Source organism: Taudactylus pleione, unplaced genomic scaffold (genome assembly GCF_031769625.1).
Source record: "Taudactylus pleione unplaced genomic scaffold, aTauple2 ptg000313l, whole genome shotgun sequence".
NCBI classification, from domain to species: Eukaryota; Metazoa; Chordata; class Amphibia; order Anura; family Myobatrachidae; genus Taudactylus; species Taudactylus pleione.
The window spans coordinates 7848791-7870880 of record NW_028284714.1 but is presented as its reverse complement, the minus strand read 5'-3'; the positions used below and the strand labels follow the sequence as shown (position 1 = coordinate 7870880).

The 22090-nt window shown below is 45.0% G+C and overlaps 1 protein-coding gene across 3 annotated transcripts in view; it reads left to right on the top strand.

Annotated features, from left to right (window-relative positions):
- Positions 1-21834, top strand: part of LOC148510712 (N-acetylneuraminylgalactosylglucosyl-glucoside beta-1,4-N- acetylgalactosaminyltransferase 2-like) — a 301958-nt gene extending 280124 nt beyond the window's left edge. For 2 of the 3 annotated variants that reach the window (XM_088442515.1, XM_088442514.1), the window contains 2 exons: positions 6004-6226; positions 21441-21834. In XM_088442515.1, coding sequence (XP_088298641.1) covers positions 6004-6226; positions 21441-21637 — 420 coding nt within the window. In that variant the 3' untranslated portion in view covers positions 21638-21834. The remainder of the gene's footprint in view (positions 1-6003; positions 6227-21440) is intronic. The other variant, XM_088442517.1, reaches the window with a different exon arrangement.
- The last annotated feature ends 256 nt before the right edge of the window (positions 21835-22090 follow it).

Here is a 22090-nt window from a genome sequence, read left to right as displayed (position 1 = left end):
TGATGCAAGTGTTTTGTGTTGTCATGTTATGTCATGATCTTAATGTTTATTATCGAAGAGAGCTTTAGCAGGCTTTGCCAGCATTCTCAGCTCTCTGACTATACCAAATTACGGAACAACATTGACTTCTTTCTTCAAACTGTGTCAAAAGGATGACTTTGCAAGGACCCTGCTGCACTATGAGCTGCCAAATATTACACATGGAATGCTTCTCAAAAAGTTTTTATGCGCAGAAAACAGGCAGTCGCTGCAGATGGTCATACTGGTATCAGAGCAACAGAAGCTCTTGGCCGTGTTTACACTGTACATCCAAAAAATTTTGATTGCTTCTATCTCTGAAGTTTGCTTTACAACGTTACAAGTCCTACTTCCTATGAAGACCTTAGGACTGTTGATGGGGAAGTTTGTCACACTTTTCATGATGCCTGCCTAAGGAGAGGTTTGTTGGTCGATGATGTGTAAACAAACATTCTTAAAATCCTGGGCAACGCCGGGTACTCCGGCTAGTCACAAAAAACGGCACTCACCCTTAGTTGTAGGCTATAGCCCACGTGCACAAACCTACAGTAAGTGGAGGATATGTAAACAGCGCAGGGATAGTAGGCACTCCAGGACTTGTAAATGATGTAGACAACAATACTCAATGTTAAGCAATGTTTCGGTTTATTTCAAAGCCTGATGATGGTTTGAAATAAATCGAGACATTGCTTAGCATTGAGTATTGCTGTCTACATCATTTACATCAAGTCATGTAAGTGGAAGGGAGGGAAAAAACATTCCCAGTCCCCCATTGTGCATTAGCAATTCCTTTGGGCCACGTTTCTAATTGAGGCCCAGGCTTCCAGGGGGCAGTAGGGGTAACGCACAAGGACTCGGGGAGAGTCCCCTGGCTCCGCAGCCACTACAGCCCAGTTCACACTGGCACCGAAAAAGTGGGGGCAGCAAGGAAGAGGCCACTCAGGTCCCAATAAGGGGGATTTAATATAGTTCAACTGGGAGCTCTAGGAGATCACATCTGGTCAGGTCGGCTGCCAGGCCACGCCCCTGAAAGTTACCTTTTTTGTGTGGAATTATTTTTTCTCAAATCTTGACATTGGTCAAGCCATCTGTACCATTTGAAAAGCTAAACTAAGTAAAGATATGGATGTTAAGTATCTATGAGCCTTCTCCCTATTACATCCTTTGCAGCTGATTCATGTAAATTATTTTTGGAAAATCTCAAAAATCATGTAAAATAATAACAAGCAGTCCAGCATTAGCTGGCAGCAGCATAAATAAATCCCAGCACTGCAATCTCTAGTGCCAGCACTTTCATCATCAATCTCCTAATTAATGATCGGAGATAGTCTTTGCAAATTGGATGCAGGATGACTATCTGACTCCTCCCCTATCCAGGATTCCCCAGAAGAATCCTTGCATGTTAGGGCTGCTACTGCTGCTGGGAGTGAATCTTTATCCAGGAAGGAGACCAAGAATACTAGTAGTTTCAAACAACAATTGACTGTAAACTATTCTTTGCAAGATTAAGCAAAGTATGAAAGTTCCCATCCAATTGAACTGTGGATGATTGAAGCCATGATAGCTATGCTAGCATTAGATCTGTGTCCTATATCCGCCATCAGTGCATATGGTTTTTTAACAGTTAATTGAGGTCCTTTGTCCACGCTACCAAATTTCATCTCAATTCCATTTTACCAGAATAGCAATTCCTTGCCTGTATTGGGATGTTTAAAAAAAAGTTCTTGGCCTAGATGATCTCATTATACCCACTGTCTACTTACCCACAGATATGTGGGCATGTGGTACTGATCAAATAAAGATTACATGACTGTGACAGACCAATGGGTGGGTGTATCACCTTCTGCAGAAACATCTAACAAACAAAGCAGGCTACTCTCTGTATCACCGGCTTCACTAAGAGGCATACCATTAGAAAAACTCAGGGATGTCATAGCAGAATGGCTTACTCCACTTAAACTGTCCTCAGGATTTGTAATTTTTGATAATGCAAGTAAAATTGTGAAAGCATTTAAACCCAGTGAATTTGAACATGTCCCATGTTTTACCCACGCATTAAACTTTGTGGTTCAGAATTTGTTTTAAAAAAATTAAAGGGGCATGCAGGAGATGCGGTCAGTTGCCAGAAACATTTCTGAACATTGTTAGTATTCACTAACCACATGTAGAAGATTACAGTGGATGCAAGAATAGTTAAATGTGACATGCCACCAACTGAAGCAAGAGATAGTGACCATGTGGAATTTTACCTTTTATATGCTTCAGCAAATGGAGGAGCAGCAACAAGCCATCCAAACCTATACAACAAGACAAAAGGAGAGGAGGGGAATGTATCTTAGTCCAGCACACTGAAGAATACTCTCTGTTTTATGCTATCTACTGAAACCATTTGAAATAGTAAATAATGAAATGAGGGCCTGATTCAGACCCACTCGCGAGTCGATGGTGCCCTAGTGCACATGCACACAAAGGAGGGAGCTCCGTCGTGCGCATGCGTGAGACCCGAATAGCGATGGCCAAGCTGTCGCTATGGGTCTCACACCAAAGGGGGCGTGCTGTCGATGGTGAGTGACAGCACGCCCCCTTTGGTGGGCATGCCGGGGGCGTTGCTGCCCAGATGGAGGCGTTCCCATGGGAACGCCTACCATCTGGGGCCGGCCCCACTGACATCACTAGTGATGTCAGTGGGAGTGCTTTTGGCTCTGATAGAGCCAAAAGCACTCCTGGGCTTGCGACAGCGAGACCCTACCGCAGGGTCTCGTCGCAAGGCCGATGGTCACGATGGTCTTGACCATCGCGACCATCTTTTTGGCTGCTCGCATAAGCTGTGGGTGGTCACCCACAGCTATGCGAGCGGCCAGGAGGCCACTCCAATAACAGGTAGGACGGCCCTGATTCAGAGTGAGCGCTCTTGTCAGAGCATCCAGCTCTGAATCAGGCCCTGAGTTCAGACACTGCCAGCTTGAGTATTGTGATTCCCTTAATAAAACTATTGGAAAAGCAACTAGAGAAACTCAAGGAGGAGTTGAAATAGAGTGATTTTTCTAAGTATTTTGTATTTGTAGACCAACTTCTTTATTTGCTTCACCAGGACCTAAGTGTTGTCAAGATCTTGCAATTGGATCACTACTTTTTGGCATCCATGCTTGATGTTTGGTTTAAGTCATACATAATGTCTTTCTTTCCAACTGACAAAGATGTTAAGAGATGCAAAGAGCTCCTTGCCAGCAAAATGTAAGCTCAAGTTGCAAGGAGACTCCACTAGGGGGTGAAAGTGATGAGTCAACTCAGCACACCAAAGTAAAAAAACATTTTGACATTGGTCAGGTTTAAAAGTATTGCTCACAATTATTGACACCGCTACCATGATTCAATCTGATACACTAAGCATCGATCGAATGATGGAGGATTATTTTAATGTACAAATTAGCATGTCACACATTCCTTTTAAACACTGGGAGGAAAAAAAATGCTATTTTAAGCCCCTTGTACAAAGTAGCTTTGGTGTACTTAAACTACCCACCTTCCAGTGTGCACTCATAAAGACTGTTCAGCAAAGTCAGGAACCTTGTGAGCAATCAGCTTACTTCCTGAAAATGTGGAAAAAACTCATGTTCATAAAAGTGAACAACAAAGTCTATGAGGAAGACCTTTGACACCAAATGCGACAAAGCAGAGATACTTCTCTATCGGTGGGTTCCAGTGAATGAGTTAATATTGTGTGACATTAACACTGATGAGGGTGAGAAGGATGAGCATTTTAATGACATCTTTCCAGTGTTGTTAGCTGCCTTAAGCCCATTGATAGCTTGTTTTATGCGGACCCAAACAAAGCAAGCACTTCAGCCACAAAAGTGGCAGTCCCTGCTTGGTTTATTAAACTGTGCATGTCCTTTTTAACATACAACATAAAAGTGGGTGAAAGGACCCAAGGACAATTCCATTGTGCACCACTTTTTATTATGGGCTTTGCCAAGATTATGTGCGATTTGTTTTTTATAGTTATAATAACATTATTGAATCAATCAGTCAATGCTTTACCTGGTTTCTAATTAATAAAAACTCCACCTGCATTTGTGTTGGCATTGGGCCTCTGATCTAGTTCTTGATTAATGAAAACATTCTATAGCATTTATTCTGTGACCCTGTCTGCCAATGAAGTGTCACTCTGTTTCCTAGATGTGCTATATTCTTTTTTAAACTACCATGTATTTGTGCCGGTATGTAGTCAGGAAGCCGGTGGTCAAAATACCGACCACCAGCTTCCCGACTGTCATATCCCGACAAGGGACTAATGATGGGCGTCGAAATCCTGATGCCTATCATTATCCCTACATTGGGATTCCGACGTCCGGCATACCAAATAAAGGTAAGTTGGGTGGCATGTGCGGACAGGCATGGGGGGAGGGTTAGTTTAGGGACTCCTGGGGGGACTTAGGGTTAGGCACCCCCCCGGGAGGGTTAGGTTCAGGCTAGGGGAAGGAGGGGTTAGGGTTAGGCACCCCCGAGGGATGGTTAGGGTTAGGCACCCCCCAGAAGAGTTAGATTTAGGGTGCAGGGATGGGAGGTTAGGTTTAGGCACTTACGGGGGGAGGTTAGGGTTAGGCATTAGGGGGGAGGTTAGGGTTAGGCACCCCTAAAGGAGGGTTAGGGGGGAGGGTCAGTAACAGTACAAATACTTACCCTGTCGGGATCTTCTAGTGCTGGTCTTCCGGCATCGGAATTTGAACCGCCGGACTCATACTGATTCCATTTGTGCCACAGCTCTGTTGCTTAGTTTAGCCAGTCAGCTCACTGCAGCCTTTGGCCAATATGGGTGAAAACAATTTTGTGATGTGTGAGGTGGTTAAAATTGACTGGAAATAACTGGAAATTAATGTTATTGAGGTAAATAATACTGTAAGAACAAAAATAGGCCCAAATTACATGATTTTAGCTGTTTTTATAAAGAAAATTAAAAAAATCCAGATCCAAAACACTTGAGGATGGATTTGGCAAAACTAAAACCAAAACACAGGGATCCGCACACAACTCTACTACCTAGAATTTTGTAAGCAGAATTCTTCCTGCCAGCAGGAATAATAATTACAAATATTAAAGAGTTTCTTTCCTGATGTGTAAAAACTCATCACGTCTCGGGGAGCTCTAGTCCACTAGCATAGTGTTAAACACTAGTGACACCACATGCCTGTTTGCCTACCTTTTCTGTCTCCCCCCCGGGAGGTCACAGAAGTCCAGGACAATGTCCCAAAAGTCTCCCAGACAATCTAGGAGAGTTGACCATATATCAAATTAAATTGCATATGACATTTTGTGTGACAGCATCATAAAAAATGCAAAACAAGTTCTCCAGAGGACATGTGCAGATGCTAGTAAGTATGGTGCTGGAAAAATATGAGTTTCATTCCCAAACTCATTAACATGCTTTTATTAGCAAAGCATGTAGTTTGATTCTAGTAGATAAGAGACATTAGGGTGCTTCACAGTATTTTTGTATAGAATGCTGGAATATTTTTATAAAATCTTGCTGAATTTAAGTGTTTGCAAGGTAGTTTTGGAATGGGACCTGTAAGCTTAATTCAGTTTTTTTTTCCAGACAATTTTTTATTCTGTAATTTAGAGTATCATGTCTAATTCATACTACATTACATTTAAAAATAAATAACCTTATATTTTTATTTATAATTACTTAGCAGAACTCCTTATAGTGGCTATAGGGGCAAAATGTTTGATCATGTACAATATAACATTTTGAACAGAAAAAAGGGTCAATCCTTTATTTATTTATTTTGTTCTGGTGTTTGGAACTCTGGATAACATGTTTCTGCATTAGAGATCTCCAACCTGTATGTATATTTACTTATTCACATAGTAACCTTCAAAATGTAGCTTTGGAAGGAGAACTCCGATTAACTGCTTCCAAACTATTCCTTGTAAAGAGTATGTATCAAGAGAAAATAATTTATTTAATTTTCTATTCTTCAGGTAGGTGGTAGCTTGTCTGGTGAACCCTTCCAATTCAAGATCTTATACCAGGAAGGTGACGACGATGGTGGTTGTCTACATAGACGGTATGGATTCTACCATAAGTTGGAGGGATATCCAAATTGTGTGCTAAGCAGTGTGGTGGCCAACCTTTTCCTAGCACACACACGGAAAGTGCTAGGTGTTGGATTTGATCCCAAGCTTGACAGAGTTGCCCACTCAGGTATTTTAGGTTTTTAACAGAAAATATAGCACATGACCCAATCAGTTTTTATTAGTTGCATGCTGCTGTACATTGAAAATGTGTGTAGTTTTGAAAAGGATGATGATGAATAGAAAAGCGCAGTTCGGTTCTCCAGAAATGCAAATCCACTCGAATTTCATGAACCAGACATATCCGAGTCACTGGTCAGATTTTCCCGTGGTTCAAAATGTCTGAATTTTGGATTATGAATTTAAAAAATACCATGATTTTAGATGTTTTTAAAAACTTTTTATCAATTGTTTAAAAAAAAAAAAAAAAAACAGATCCAAAAGCAAAACACTTGAGGGTCGTTTGCAAAACCAAAACACTAAGTTGAATTCAGATCCAAAACAAAACATCGAAGTCAGGGCCTGATTCAGAGCCGCTCATAAGCGGCCGCTCGTTCACTCCGAGCAATGTTCGCACATCTGCGCATGCGTATGGGTTGTAATGCGCATGCGCCAACCAGTCAGTGCGGTCAGAAATCGTGTGCTCGCAAAATAGCGAATGCCTGCTAATTTGAGTGACAGGATGAGGCGTTTGTGGGTGGTAACAGGGGAAGGTGCTTGAAAACGGGGAGTGGAGATCCGAACGCAGGCGTGCCAAACGGTCAAAACGGGCGTTTTAAGGGTGTGCATAATTAACAAAGCAGCGTCATCGACCACGTCAGTTGGTTGTCTTTTAGCCTGAACTGCTCGCATGATTGCGGTAGGAAAATGCTACCACAAGACTTGCGAGCAGTTCATACGCCTTTCGATGTACTCGATTAATCTAATAAATAGCGGAGATGACGTATAATGCGAGTGGCCAAGGGGCGTCTTTACAAAATAGCGAGCGCATGTTTCGGACGCTCACTCAGACATAGAGGCGTCAACAGACAGCAAAGAGCGAGCGCTCAATTTAAATAGACAGCCCCTCTTTCTGAACGAGCGAGCGCAAATAGCGTCCGGCTCTGAATCAGGTCCTCAGTGCAGATCTGTAATGATGAGTTAGTGTATTGCGCCAAAGTTGGGTCAGTGCAATGTGCCTGACAATGGTTCATCTTAGCCTGGACTTCTTGCACCCATTAACAGCTACTGCACACAAACACACCACACCTACATCATCCACAGAGCCTCTGTGTTCACTGAAGCACCAGGGCAGCTGCTTTTGTAAATGTAGGAGCATTGCCATTTAGTTAATGAATGAGTCTAAATATATCACAAACAGATGTGTCCTGCTACATCTTTGCTGTGTACGCAGCAAATCGCACCATGTGTGGAGCAAAGCGTGTGCCCGTGAGCGGCTCGTATGCTACTGAGGGTAATCACATGGCGAGATGCGTGTGCATGTTTGTAGCATGATCGGCAAAGATGTAGCAGGACACATCTGTATGGTAAATATACAGTGACAAAGACAAATATTTTGTTTAAATTTAAAACCAGTTACTCATGACCACCTTTGTTTACTTTGGCCCCATTCTCCAAGGCTATGTGTGGCCTTTGCTGGTTTCCCAATGTATGATTAAACTAAAAGATCAGGTACCTGTACATAACCGTCAATCTTCCCCCTGTTCACTATTAAAAAAAAGACAAACCTAAGAAGAAGACGAATTGATGCTGTTTTGAAGGCAAAGGGTGGTCACACCAAATACTGAATTGATTTAGATTTCTCTTCTGTGCATTCACTTTGCATTTTTTAATTGATAAAAATAAACTATTAACACTTCTATTTTTGAAAGCATTCTTACTTTGCAGCATATTTTCCTGCCTAAAACTTTTGCCCAGTACTGTAAATAATAACAAAGTGGCAGGTATAATATTTCCCTCATTGAGCCAGCATTACCTCATACATGGTCACTAACTTCCAGACAGCTTCTCATCTACCAGACATGCATATTACCCTATATCATACTCACTGAACAGGTCCTTCTATTACCTGAGATACAGACATAACCCATCTTACACACTGAACCAGCAGATCATCCTGCATGGCCACTCACTTCAAGACAGCTCCTGATCTACCACATGTATGTTGTCCAAAATAATCCCTTCTTCCATACAGTCGTGATTCCTGGACTGCTACTCACTGGGAAGCCACTTACCTGTATAATGCTAACAGACACAAGGGTAACACAATGACAAAGACATACCTGGAAATCTCGAAACAGTAGGATTGCAGCAATCCCGTGCAGCTGCCCCTGTATCTACCCATGTCACCTGGCTGAACCACAGGTATCCTCACCACGCAGTTTCTTGGGAATTGTAGTACTGAGCGGCCGGAGAAAATGTGATGTGAGTAATGAAATGGTGGCAATGCTGGGAGTTGCAGTTTACCCACTCACTGTTTCCAGTTTCAGGTACTGGTGTGAGCACTACATCTCCCAGTATCCCCCATGTATGGTTTGTTACTGACTATGCTAATCTCCTGAGTGGCCCCAGAATCTGTTCCCCTCTCATGACCACCAGCGGGTGTAGCACTGTGCTGGGCCACATGTCAACAACAGTAAAGAAAATTGTCTAGACAGCCACACATGCACATTGGTCCACCAGGAATCTTCCCGGTGAACCCTATGACCAATCCGCCCCTGAGCACTGTGCTCTCACACAATGTAGAATTACACTGGATATTTCACTAGGTGGATTGCTGTAACTGCCTGATTTTTGGCTAAGCTGCCTTTTGATTTAAGGGTTTTGAAACATGTACATATCAGTGGTTTTTTTAAACCATCCAAAACCACTGGATAGTAAATTCTGGATGTGAAAACCATCAGCAATATGCGGATGTGTGAAAACTTCCAAATATAAAGAGAAACACCCAGAAGGTTGTCTAGATTAAATCATACTTTCCTACCCTCCCGATTTGGTCGGGAGCCTCCCGAAAATTGGGTGCCGCTCCCGACCTCCAGGGAAGGCAGGCAATCCTCCTGGCTTCCGCCCACCCTTAACCCCCCCGCACTTACCTTAGAAACTCCCGCAACCGGGTGAATCGCGTCATTTCGGCTCCGTCCCGTGCTTCACAATGCCTGTAATATCGGCATTGTGTAGCGGGGACGGGGCTAAAATTACACGATCACATGGCCCCGCCCTTGACCCGCGCACAAACACGCATCACCTGGCTGGCCCCGCCTCCTCGCAATGGCCACGCCCCCTGTAATGCCGATCTGGCTGCTCCCTCCCAGAAGGGGCAGCCAGAAAGTCGGCAAGCCTGGATTAAATGGTAGGCCTTGTTGGGATACCATACTCCTCCTGCACATAGAAAGCATTTAAGCCAAAACAGGGAACATTTAAAAACAAAATGCAGTTTCAATTAAAGTGCAGATTTTTTTGTCAAAACCTATATACAGAATCCTGTCTTTTACTATTTTGAAAGGTGGATTATTGGTGCATCCAGAACAACAAAGTATTTCTTTGTGGTGCTTATAAGACAGGAAAATAAATTGTGGTTCCCTTTCTTGAAATTTCACTGAAAAGAAAACACTTTTTTGCCAATATGGGTTAAAAAAAAATGTATGCGTTAGAATTAGTAAAAAGTCTGATGGTATTTTCTGAAAATACGAAGTCTTCTGAAAAAATCAAGGTATAATTTGTATGGGTGCAACATAAAAAAATCAGTGGTATTAATGTTGGAATGTGACAAGCGTTAGCATCAGAAAATGGCCTCATCACAAGGGTGAGCACCCTTAGAAGTAGGGGTGTGCACCGGCCACTTTTCGTGTTTTGTGTTTTGGTTTTGGATCTGGATCTTTCTTCGTGTTTTGGATCTGGATTGGTTTTGCCAAAACCACCCTTCCGTGTTTTGGGTTCTGGGTTTTGTGTTTTGGATCTGTATTTTTTTTAAAAAAAGCATAAAAACAGCTAAAATCACAGAATTTGTAGGTTTTTCTGCTCCTATGCTATTATTAACCTCAATAACCTTAATTTCCACTCATTTCCAGTCTATTCTGAACACCTCACACCTCACAATAGTGTTTTTATGTCCAAAACGTTGCACCGAGGTAGCTGGATGACTATGCTAAGCGACACGAGTGGGCGGCACAAACACGTGACCCATCTAGGCGTGAAACTGCAGTGGCAGACAGGATGGCAGTTTGAAAAACTAGGCCCCAAACTGTACATAATGCAAAGAAAAAAAAGAGGTGCAAGATGGAATTGTCCTTGGGCCCTCCCACCCACCCTTATGTTGTATAAACAGGACATGCACACTTTAACAAACCAATCATTTCAGCGCCAGGGTCTGCCACACAACTGTGGCTGAAATGATTGGTTCGTTTGGGCCCCGACAAAACAAGCTGGCAATTAATGTGTCCCTGCACAAACTGGCTCTATGGAGGCAAGATGTCATCCTCATCCTCCTCATCCACCGATTCCTCACCCTCTTCAGTGTGTACATCCTCATCCTCACAAAGTATTAACTCGTCCCCACTTGAATCCACCACCACAGGTCCCTCTGTACCTTCTGGAGGCTGGTCTCCCTGGAAGAGCTGATAATTCATTTTGATGAACATCATCTTCTCCACATTCTGTGGAAGCAACCTCCTACGCCTTTCGCTGACAAGGTTCCCGGCTGCACTAAACACTCTTTTGGAGTACACACTGGAGGGGGGGCAACTCAGGTAAAATAGAGCCAGTTTGTACAGGGGCCTCCAAATTGCCTCTTTTTCCTGCCAGTACAGGTATGGACTGTCTGCCATGCCTACTTGGATGCTGTCACCGATGTAATCCTCCACCATTCTGTCAATGGTGACAGTATCATATGCAGTGACAGTAGACATGTCAGAAATTGTTGCCAGGTCCTTCAGTCCGGACCAGATGTCCAAACTTGGTCCTGCCTGCCCTGCATCACCGCCAGCGGGTTGCTTAGGATACCTAAGTTTTTTCCTGGCAGCCCCAGTTGCAGGAGAAAATGAAGAAGGAGCCGTTGACGTGTCACGTTCCGCTTCAGCTGACAGTGTGTTCACCAGCAGGTCTTTGCACCTCTGCAGGCTTGTGTCGGCCGGAAAGAGAGACACCACATAGGCTTTAAACCTAGGATCGAGCACGGTGGCCAAAACGTAGTGGTCTGATTTCAACAGATTGACCACCCTGGAATCCTGGCAAAGCGAATGAAGGGCTTCATCCACAAGTCCCACATGCCGAGCGGAATCGCTCTGTCTTAGCTCCTCCTTCACTTTCTCCAGCTGCTTCTGCAAAAGCCTGATGAGGGGAATGACCTGACTCAAGCTGGCAGTGTCTGAACTGACTTCACGTGTGGCAAGTTCGAAGGGCTGGAGAACCTTGCACAACACGGAAATCATTCTCCACTGCGCTTGAGTCAGGTGCATACCCCCTCCTTTGCCTATGTCATAGGTGGATGTATAGGCTTGTATGGCCTTTTGCTGCTCCTCCATCCTCTGAAGCATATAGAGGGTTGAGTTCCACCGCGTCACAACCTCTTGCTTCAGGTGATGGCGGGGCAGGTTCAAGAGTGTTTGCTGGCGCTCCAGTCTTCGGCACGCAGTCGCTGAATGGCGAAAGTGGCCAGAAATTTTTCGGGCCACCCAAAGCGTCTCCTGCACGCCCCTGTCGCTTTTCAGAAAATTCTTCACCACCAAGTTTATTGTGTGAGCAAAACATGGGACGTGCTGGAATTTGCCCAGATGTAATGCCCGCACAATATTGGTGGCGTTGTCAGATATCACAAATCCCCAGGAGAGTCTAAGTGGGGTAAGCCACTGGGCGATGATTTCCCTCAGTTTCTCTAAGAGGTTGTCGGCGGTGTGCCTCTTACTGAAACCGGTGATACACAGCGTAGCCTGCCTTGTAACGAGCTGGCATTTCTGAGATGCTGCTACTGGTGACGCTGCTGCTGTTGCTGCGTAAGGTGATACATCTACCCAGTGGGCTGTCACAGTCATATAGTCCTTAGTCTGCCCTGTTCCACTTGTCCACATGTCCGTGGTTAAGTGGACATTGTGTACAACGGCATTTTTCAGGACACTGAGGACACTTTTTCTGACGTTTCTGTACAGTCTCGGTATCGCCTGCCTAGTGAAGTGGAATCTAGACGGGATTTGGAACCGGGGACACACTACCTCCATCAATTGTCTAAATCCCACTGCACTAATGGCGGATACCGGACGCACGTCTAACACCAACATAGCAGTCAAGGCCTCAGTTATACGTTTTGCTTCAGGATGACTGCTGTCGTACTTCATCCTCCTCGCTAAGGACTGTTGGAGGGTCAATTGTTTAGTAAAAGTAGTGGTGTTCCTACTTCCTCTCTGGGATGATGAACGACTCCCAGCAGCAGCAACAGCAGCAGCGGCAGCAGTAGGCGTAGCAATGCAGGATCCTCCAGAGGAATCCCGGATAGGAGAGTCAGTCATGCCAGTGACATGGCCTGCAGGACTACTTCCGATCCTGACTAAGGAGGAAATTGACGAGGAGGGAGTTGACGGTGTGGTTTGCAGGCGCTTGGATACAACAGGACAACGGGATTTAGGTGTCCCTGGACTGCTTACGGTCTTAGCCAAAGTTTCTGAACTTGACAGTAACTTTTTATGAACGCGCTGCAGGTGCCGTATAAGGGAGGATGTTCCTAGGTGGTTGACTTCCCTACCCCTACTTATTTCACCTTTACATATGGTACATATGGCAAGACAGTTGTTGTCCGGATTTGGATAGAAATATTGCCAGACCAAAGAGGTGGAATGTTTGGTCTTCTGCCCAGGCATGACCGTGATGGGCTTTTTCATCCCACGGACAACAACTGTCTCCCCCGGAGCCTGATTTAAACAAACCACATCACCATCAGAATCCTCCTCGCCAACTTCCTCCTCAGCGCCAGCTACACCAGTATCCTCATCCTGTTGTACTTCAACAGTGACATCTTCAATTTGCATATCAGCAAGTGGACTGTGGGTGCTCCTTTCAGCACTTGCAGGGGGCGTGCAAATGGTGGAAAGAGCCACCTCTTCCCGTCCAGTGCTGGGAAGGTCAGGCATCGCAACCACCACCACACTTGGACTCTCCTTGGGGATTTGTGATATCTTCTTAGAAAGCACAGTTCTTCGCTGTGCTTTTGCCAGCTTAACTCTTTTGATTTTTTTAGTGGGAGGAGGGCTTCCATCGTCATGTGAAGCTGAACCACTAGTCATGAACATACTAGGGATCGACCTTAGCCGTTCCTTGCCACTCCGTGTCGTAAATGGCATATTGGCAAGTTTACGTTTCTCTTCAGCTGATTTAAATGTCTTTTTCAAGGTCATTTTCCTGAACTTTGCCATTTGGGATTGTATGTGCCCTCTACTATGACATTGGGCATCGGCCTTGGCAGACGACGTTGATGGCATGTTATCGTCTATGTCATGACTAGTGGCAGCAGCTTCAGCACTAGGAGGAAGTGGTTCTTGATCTTTCTCTATTTTATTTTTATCGGAGAAAGTTTGGTCCTCCATTTATGTTATATCGATTTGATATATACGTGCGGCTAAACACAGAAAATAATTTTTTTTTTGGTTTGGACTGGAGTGTACTTTGTGGGTTACAGCACCCTTTAACGGTCAAGCCAGCCGGCCCTTTACTTATGACACAGGCGCACGCTTGGCACTACTTTGTTGATGCACGTGCGGCTACTGCGCACACAATTCACAAACACAGAAAATAATTTTTTTTTGGTTTGGACTGGAGTGTACTTTCGGGGGTTACAGCACCCTTTAACGGTCAAGCCAGCCGGCCCTTTACTTATGACACAGGCGCACGCTTGGCACTACTTTGTTGATGCACGTGCGGCTACTGCGCACACAATTCACAAACACAGAAAATAATTTTCTTTTGGTTTGGACTGGAGTGTACTTTGGGGGTTACAGCACCCTTTAACGGTCAAGCCAGCCGGCCCTTTACTTATGACACAGGCGCACGCTTGGCACTACTTTGTTGATGCACGTGCGGCTACTGCGCACACAATTCACAAACACAGAAAATAAATTTTTTTTGGTTTGGACTGGAGTGTACTTTCGGGGGTTACAGCACCCTTTAACGGTCAAGCCAGCCGGCCCTTTACTTATGACACAGGCGCACGCTTGGCACTACTTTGTTGATGCACGTGCGGCTACTGCGCACACAATTCAAACACAGAAAATAATTTTTTTTTGGTTTGGACTGGAGTGTACTTTGGGGGTTACAGCACCCTTTAACGGTCATGCCAGCCGGCCCTTTACTTATGACACGGGCGCACGCTTGGCACTACTTTGTTGATGCACGTGCGGCTACTGCGCACACAATTCACAAACACAGAAAATATTTTTTTTTTTGGTTTGGACTGGAGTGTACTTTCGGGGGTTACAGCACCCTTAACGGTCAAGCCAGCCGGCCCTTTACTTATGACACAGGTGCACGCTTGGCACTACTTTGTTGATGCACGTGCGGCTACTGCGCACACAATTCACAAACACAGAAAATAATTTTTTTTTGGTTTGGACTGGAGTGTACTTTCGGGGGTTACAGCACCCTTTAACGGTCAAGCCAGCCGGCCCTTTACTTATGACACAGGCGCACGCTTGGCACTACTTTGTTGATGCACGTGCGGCTACTGCGCACACAATTCACAAACACAGAAAATAATTTTTTTTTTGGTTTGGACTGGAGTGTACTTTCGGGGGTTACAGCACCCTTAACGGTCAAGCCAGCCGGCCCTTTACTTATGACACAGGCGCACGCTTGGCACTACTTTGTTGATGCACGTGCGTCTACTGCGCACACAATTCACAAACACAGAAAATAATTTTTTTTTTGGTTTGGACTGGAGTGTACTTTCGGGGGTTACAGCACCCTTAACGGTCAAGCCAGCCGGCCCTTTACTTATGACACAGGCGCACGCTTGGCACTACTTTGTTGATGCACGTGCGGCTACTGCGCACACAATTCACAAACACAGAAAATAATTTTTTTTTTGGTTTGGACTGGAGTGTACTTTCGGGGGTTACAGCACCCTTAACGGTCAAGCCAGCCGGCCCTTTACTTATGACACAGGCGCACGCTTGGCACTACTTTGTTGATGCACGTGCGGCTACTGCGCACACAATTCACAAACACAGAAAATAATTTTTTTTTTGGTTTGGACTGGAGTGTACTTTGTGGGTTACAGCACCCTTTAACGGTCAAGCCAGCCGGCCCTTTACTTATGACACAGGCGCACGCTTGGCACTACTTTGTTGATGCACGTGCGGCTACTGCGCACACAATTCACAAACACAGAAAATAATTTTTTTTTGGTTTGGACTGGAGTGTACTTTCGGGGTTACAGCACCCTTTAACGGTCAAGCCAGCCGGCCCTTTACTTATGACACAGGCGCACGCTTGGCACTACTTTGTTGATGCACGTGCGGCTACTGCGCACACAATTCACAAACACAGAAAATAATTTTCTTTTGGTTTGGACTGGAGTGTACTTTGGGGGTTACAGCACCCTTTAACGGTCAAGCCAGCCGGCCCTTTACTTATGACACAGGCGCACGCTTGGCACTACTTTGATGCACGTGCGGCTACTGCGCACACAATTCACAAACACAGAAAATAATTTTTTTTTGGTTTGGACTGGAGTGTACTTTCGGGGGTTACAGCACCCTTTAACGGTCAAGCCAGCCGGCCCTTTACTTATGACACAGGCGCACGCTTGGCACTACTTTGTTGATGCACGTGCGGCTACTGCGCACACAATTCAAACACAGAAAATAATTTTTTTTTGGTTTGGACTGGAGTGTACTTTGGGGGTTACAGCACCCTTTAACGGTCATGCCAGCCGGCCCTTTACTTATGACACGGGCGCACGCTTGGCACTACTTTGTTGATGCACGTGCGGCTACTGCGCACACAATTCACAAACACAGAAAATATTTTTTTTTTTGGTTTGGACTGGAGTGTACTTTCGGGGGTTACAGCACCCTTAACGGTCAAGCCAGCCGGCCCTTTACTTATGACACAGGTGCACGCTTGGCACTACTTTGTTGATGCACGTGCGGCTACTGCGCACACAATTCACAAACACAGAAAATAATTTTTTTTTGGTTTGGACTGGAGTGTACTTTCGGGGGTTACAGCACCCTTTAACGGTCAAGCCAGCCGGCCCTTTACTTATGACACAGGCGCACGCTTGGCACTACTTTGTTGATGCACGTGCGGCTACTGCGCACACAATTCACAAACACAGAAAATAATTTTTTTTTTGGTTTGGACTGGAGTGTACTTTCGGGGGTTACAGCACCCTTAACGGTCAAGCCAGCCGGCCCTTTACTTATGACACAGGCGCACGCTTGGCACTACTTTGTTGATGCACGTGCGTCTACTGCGCACACAATTCACAAACACAGAAAATAATTTTTTTTTTGGTTTGGACTGGAGTGTACTTTCGGGGGTTACAGCACCCTTAACGGTCAAGCCAGCCGGCCCTTTACTTATGACACAGGCGCACGCTTGGCACTACTTTGTTGATGCACGTGCGGCTACTGCGCACACAATTCACAAACACAGAAAATAATTTTTTTTTTGGTTTGGACTGGAGTGTACTTTCGGGGGTTACAGCACCCTTAACGGTCAAGCCAGCCGGCCCTTTACTTATGACACAGGCGCACGCTTGGCACTACTTTGTTGATGCACGTGCGGCTACTGCGCACACAATTCACAAACACAGAAAATAATTTTTTTTTTGGTTTGGACTGGAGTGTACTTTCGGGGGTTACAGCACCCTTAACGGTCAAGCCAGCCGGCCCTTTACTTATGACACAGGCGCACGCTTGGCACTACTTTGTTGATGCACGTGCGGCTACTGCGCACACAATTCACAAACACAGAAAATAATTTTTTTTTTGGTTTGGACTGGAGTGTACTTTCGGGGGTTACAGCACCCTTAACGGTCAAGCCAGCCGGCCCTTTACTTATGACACAGGCGCACGCTTGGCACTACTTTGTTGATGCACGTGCGGCTACTGCGCACACAATTCACAAACACAGAAAATAATTTTTTTTTTGGTTTGGACTGGAGTGTACTTTCGGGGGTTACAGCACCCTTAACGGTCAAGCCAGCCGGCCCTTTACTTATGACACAGGCGCACGCTTGGCACTACTTTGTTGATGCACGTGCGGCTACTGCGCACACAATTCACAAACACAGAAAATAATTTTTTTTTTGGTTTGGACTGGAGTGTACTTTCGGGGGTTACAGCACCCTTAACGGTCAAGCCAGCCGGCCCTTTACTTATGACACAGGCGCACGCTTGGCACTACTTTGTTGATGCACGTGCGGCTACTGCGCACACAATTCACAAACACAGAAAATAATTTTTTTTTTGGTTTGGACTGGAGTGTACTTTTGGGGGTTACAGCACCCTTAACGGTCAAGCCAGCCGGCCCTTTACTTATGACACAGGCGCACGCTTGGCACTACTTTGTTGATGCACGTGCGGCTACTGCGCACACAATTCACAAACACAGAAAATAATTTTTTTTTTGGTTTGGACTGGAGTGTACTTTCGGGGGTTACAGCACCCTTAACGGTCAAGCCAGCCGGCCCTTTACTTATGACACAGGCGCACGCTTGGCACTACTTTGTTGATGCACGTGCGTCTACTGCGCACACAATTCACAAACACAGAAAATAATTTTTTTTTTGGTTTGGACTGGAGTGTACTTTCGGGGGTTACAGCACCCTTAACGGTCAAGCCAGCCGGCCCTTTACTTATGACACAGGCGCACGCTTGGCACTACTTTGTTGATGCACGTGCGGCTACTGCGCACACAATTCACAAACACAGAAAATAATTTTTTTTTTTGGTTTGGACTGGAGTGTACTTTCGGGGGTTACAGCACCCTTAACGGTCAAGCCAGCCGGCCCTTTACTTATGACACAGGCGCACGCTTGGCACTACTTTGTTGATGCACGTGCGGCTACTGCGCACACAATTCACAAACACAGAAAATAATTTTTTTTTTGGTTTGGACTGGAGTGTACTTTCGGGGGTTACAGCACCCTTAACGGTCAAGCCAGCCGGCCCTTTACTTATGACACAGGCGCACGCTTGGCACTACTTTGTTGATGCACGTGCGGCTACTGCGCACACAATTCACAAACACAGAAAATAATTTTTTTTTTTGGTTTGGACTGGAGTGTACTTTTGGGGGTTACAGCACCCTTAACGGTCAAGCCAGCCGGCCCTTTACTTATGACACAGGCGCACGCTTGGCACTACTTTGTTGATGCACGTGCGGCTACTGCGCACACAATTCACAAACACAGAAAATAATTTTTTTTTTGGTTTGGACTGGAGTGTACTTTCGGGGGTTACAGCACCCTTAACGGTCAAGCCAGCCGGCCCTTTACTTATGACACAGGCGCACGCTTGGCACTACTTTGTTGATGCACGTGCGTCTACTGCGCACACAATTCACAAACACAGAAAATAATTTTTTTTTTGGTTTGGACTGGAGTGTACTTTCGGGGGTTACAGCACCCTTAACGGTCAAGCCAGCCGGCCCTTTACTTATGACACAGGCGCACGCTTGGCACTACTTTGTTGATGCACGTGCGGCTACTGCGCACACAATTCACAAACACAGAAAATAATTTTTTTTTTTGGTTTGGACTGGAGTGTACTTTCGGGGGTTACAGCACCCTTAACGGTCAAGCCAGCCGGCCCTTTACTTATGACACAGGCGCACGCTTGGCACTACTTTGTTGATGCACGTGCGGCTACTGCGCACACAATTCACAAACACAGAAAATAATTTTTTTTTTGGTTTGGACTGGAGTGTACTTTCGGGGGTTACAGCACCCTTAACGGTCAAGCCAGCTGGCCCTTTACTTATGACACAGGCGCACGCTTGGCACTACTTTGTTGATGCACGTGCGGCTACTGCGCACACAATTCACAAACACAGAAAATAATTTTTTTTTTGGTTTGGACTGGAGTGTACTTTCAGGGGTTACAGCACCCTTAACGGTCAAGCCAGCCGGCCCTTTAGTTATGACACAGGCGCACGCTTGGCACTACTTTGTTGATGCACGTGCGGCTACTGCGCACACAATTCACAAACACAGAAAATATATTATTTTTTTAGCACTTGGGGGGAGCACCCCTGATGGACAGAGCACCCCCTGGACAACACTGCAGCACTCCTTTAGGACTGGGACACTGCACAGGACTTTGGAGTGAACACAGCCCCTATGGAGAACTGACTGCACAACACAGTCCAGCCAGCCCCTATGGACTTTGAAGTAGTGGACACAGCCCCTATTAACAACAGCAGCACAGCACAACACAGCCAGCCCTTATGGACTTTGAAGTAGTGGACAACAGCAGCACTACACTACACTACACTACACAGCCCTAACTCCCACCCTCCCTCTTCACTGTCCACAGCCGAGTGAGAAAATGGCGCCGTCGTGGGTACCTTATATAGGATCCAAAACCCGCGAGACTCGGAAGGCGGGATGATGACGTTTTGCCTCGATTTCAGATCCGAGTCAGGCGGGAAAAGTCAAGCCTGATTCGGATCGGACTCGGATCGGGGGGGCTCGGGGGGGTTCGGATTTCAGAAATCCGAACCCGCTCACCCCTACTTAGAAGTGAAGTGGTAAAGACAGCTATGATAATGAAGCAAGTATTTGAAGTTGAGATTTACTAAAATACGAACACACTCGAATTTAGGAGTTCCGAATAGCTGAGCTGACCCCCATGTTTTGGATTTAATCTGGATTTATCCTCGTATTTTGGTTTTGGATCTGGGTTTTGCTTTTTAAAAAATTATAAAACATTATTAAAGACCTCTAAAATCATGTAAAATTTGCATCCAAAACACGAAATTCGTATTTAAAATCTGAAGCCCGAACCTGGGGAAGATCAGAACCATGACTCTGATTTATCCGGATCTCCTCAGAAAATCAGAGCAGTGACTTGGATCTGTCTGGCAGAGCTGTGACTAGACATTTTAGTGCCCTGTGCCAGAAAGTGCGTTGTTGCCCCTCCCCCCCTTCCATATTATATACAGGGACAGTGTGCGTCATAGACGCACAGCAGGAAAAAAAGGGCATGGCCTCGTAGGGAAAGGGCTTCGCCTCACTATAGTACCCCCAATTCACATTACGAGACACAGTAGTGCCACTTATTCACATTGCACTACAAAATATTGTCCCCTATACACGTTATGCTACACAGTAGTAATGCCGCTTACACATTATGACTACGCAGTAGTAGTGCCCCTTACAAATTACACCACACAGTAGTAGTGCCAATTACACATTATGCCCACAGTAGTAATGCTCTTTACACATTATGCCCACAGTAGTAATGCCCATTACACATTACACCCGCAGTAGTAATGCCCATTACACATTACACCCGCAGTAGTAATGCCCATTACACATTATGACCACACAGTAGTAATGCCCCTTACAGATTACGCCACACAGTAGTAATGCCCACATTACACCCGCAGTAGTAACGCCACACATTATGCCCACAGTAGTAATGCCCATTACACATTACACCCGCAGTAGTAATGCCCCTTACACATTATGACCACACAGTAGTAATGCCCCTTACAGATTACGCCACACAGTACAGATATCACAATCATTCATATACAGATATATTGGCTGGATGAATCATTGAGCTGCACCTCTTGTTTCCAAGTAGACTGACAATCATTCCTGTTTGACTTATTAATAAAAAGAAAGACAAACAATTTGTGTAGTGTGTGTAACCCCCCCCCCCTTAAAAATCCTGCGTTTGCCCCTGGCCCGGCCCTCTGTAATGCACATTAGTAGCACCCGGCAGATATAAAGTGGGGCACACAGCTACTATTATACATTGTAGCGGACGGTAGAAGAGGTAATGGCCATGATCACGGGTGGAGGCGGCGGTTCCGCTCACAGGGAATGTGCGCTTTGTGCGAGCGCACCGTCCACACTACCCTAGTTCTGACCCTGCTGTTTGGGTTCAGGAAATTCGTGTGGATTAGGATTTCTGGAGGACCGAACCGCACATCTCTATTCTGTATATATAAATGAACTGCAGCAAATCCTTTTATTCGCAGAGGTTTTGTGTTACCACTTTCAGACCTTGCACATAAGGCAATCTGTAACCCAGAACAGTCATTGTCCTATTTGCTTTTAATTAATTGAATTTCTTTCGAATTAGTGCAAATTTTTTCATATGTACTTTTTTTTTATTACTCCACAGAGTTTTTCTTTGATGGATTTGGCAGTCTCAAAGTTGGTTCCTGTAGTGACATTAATGTTGGTCACCAGCAACAATCTGCAGCAAAAACAGAAAATGATAAAACGTATGAACAATTTAGACTTAATAAAAATGAACATGTGAAATTTAAGTTGGGCCTGCTCTATTTCAAGAACAACCTTAAGTGTTTTACTCAGTAATAAATTATGTTTTGGTGCTGTATTTACTGCTTGTTTTCATGGGGTCTTCAACAAATAATGATTTATTTTCTGTCCAGCAGTTTTTTTAATGGGATGGAAATAAAATGTTTTTGCAGCACAATCAACCTTTCACAAATTTACTTTATTGCAATTTGGATATTTAACAATGTTGTTAAATAGGTTACACACTGGGTATATAAGTGGTACATACAATTCACTAATGTTAACAGAATGTACTGTAGTATTATTATTATCATTACTATTATTAAAATATTTATATAGTTTCACAAAGATTACGTAGCATTTTGCATAGGGTAAGAACATACAGTAGATTAGGATTCCATAGTACAAAGTGAATAATTTATACATTTACTTACAGGTGTCACAGTGCGCCAGACACCGGCTATTACTTACCGGGTCTGGCAGCACTGGAATCCCAGCCGGCAATGGGCA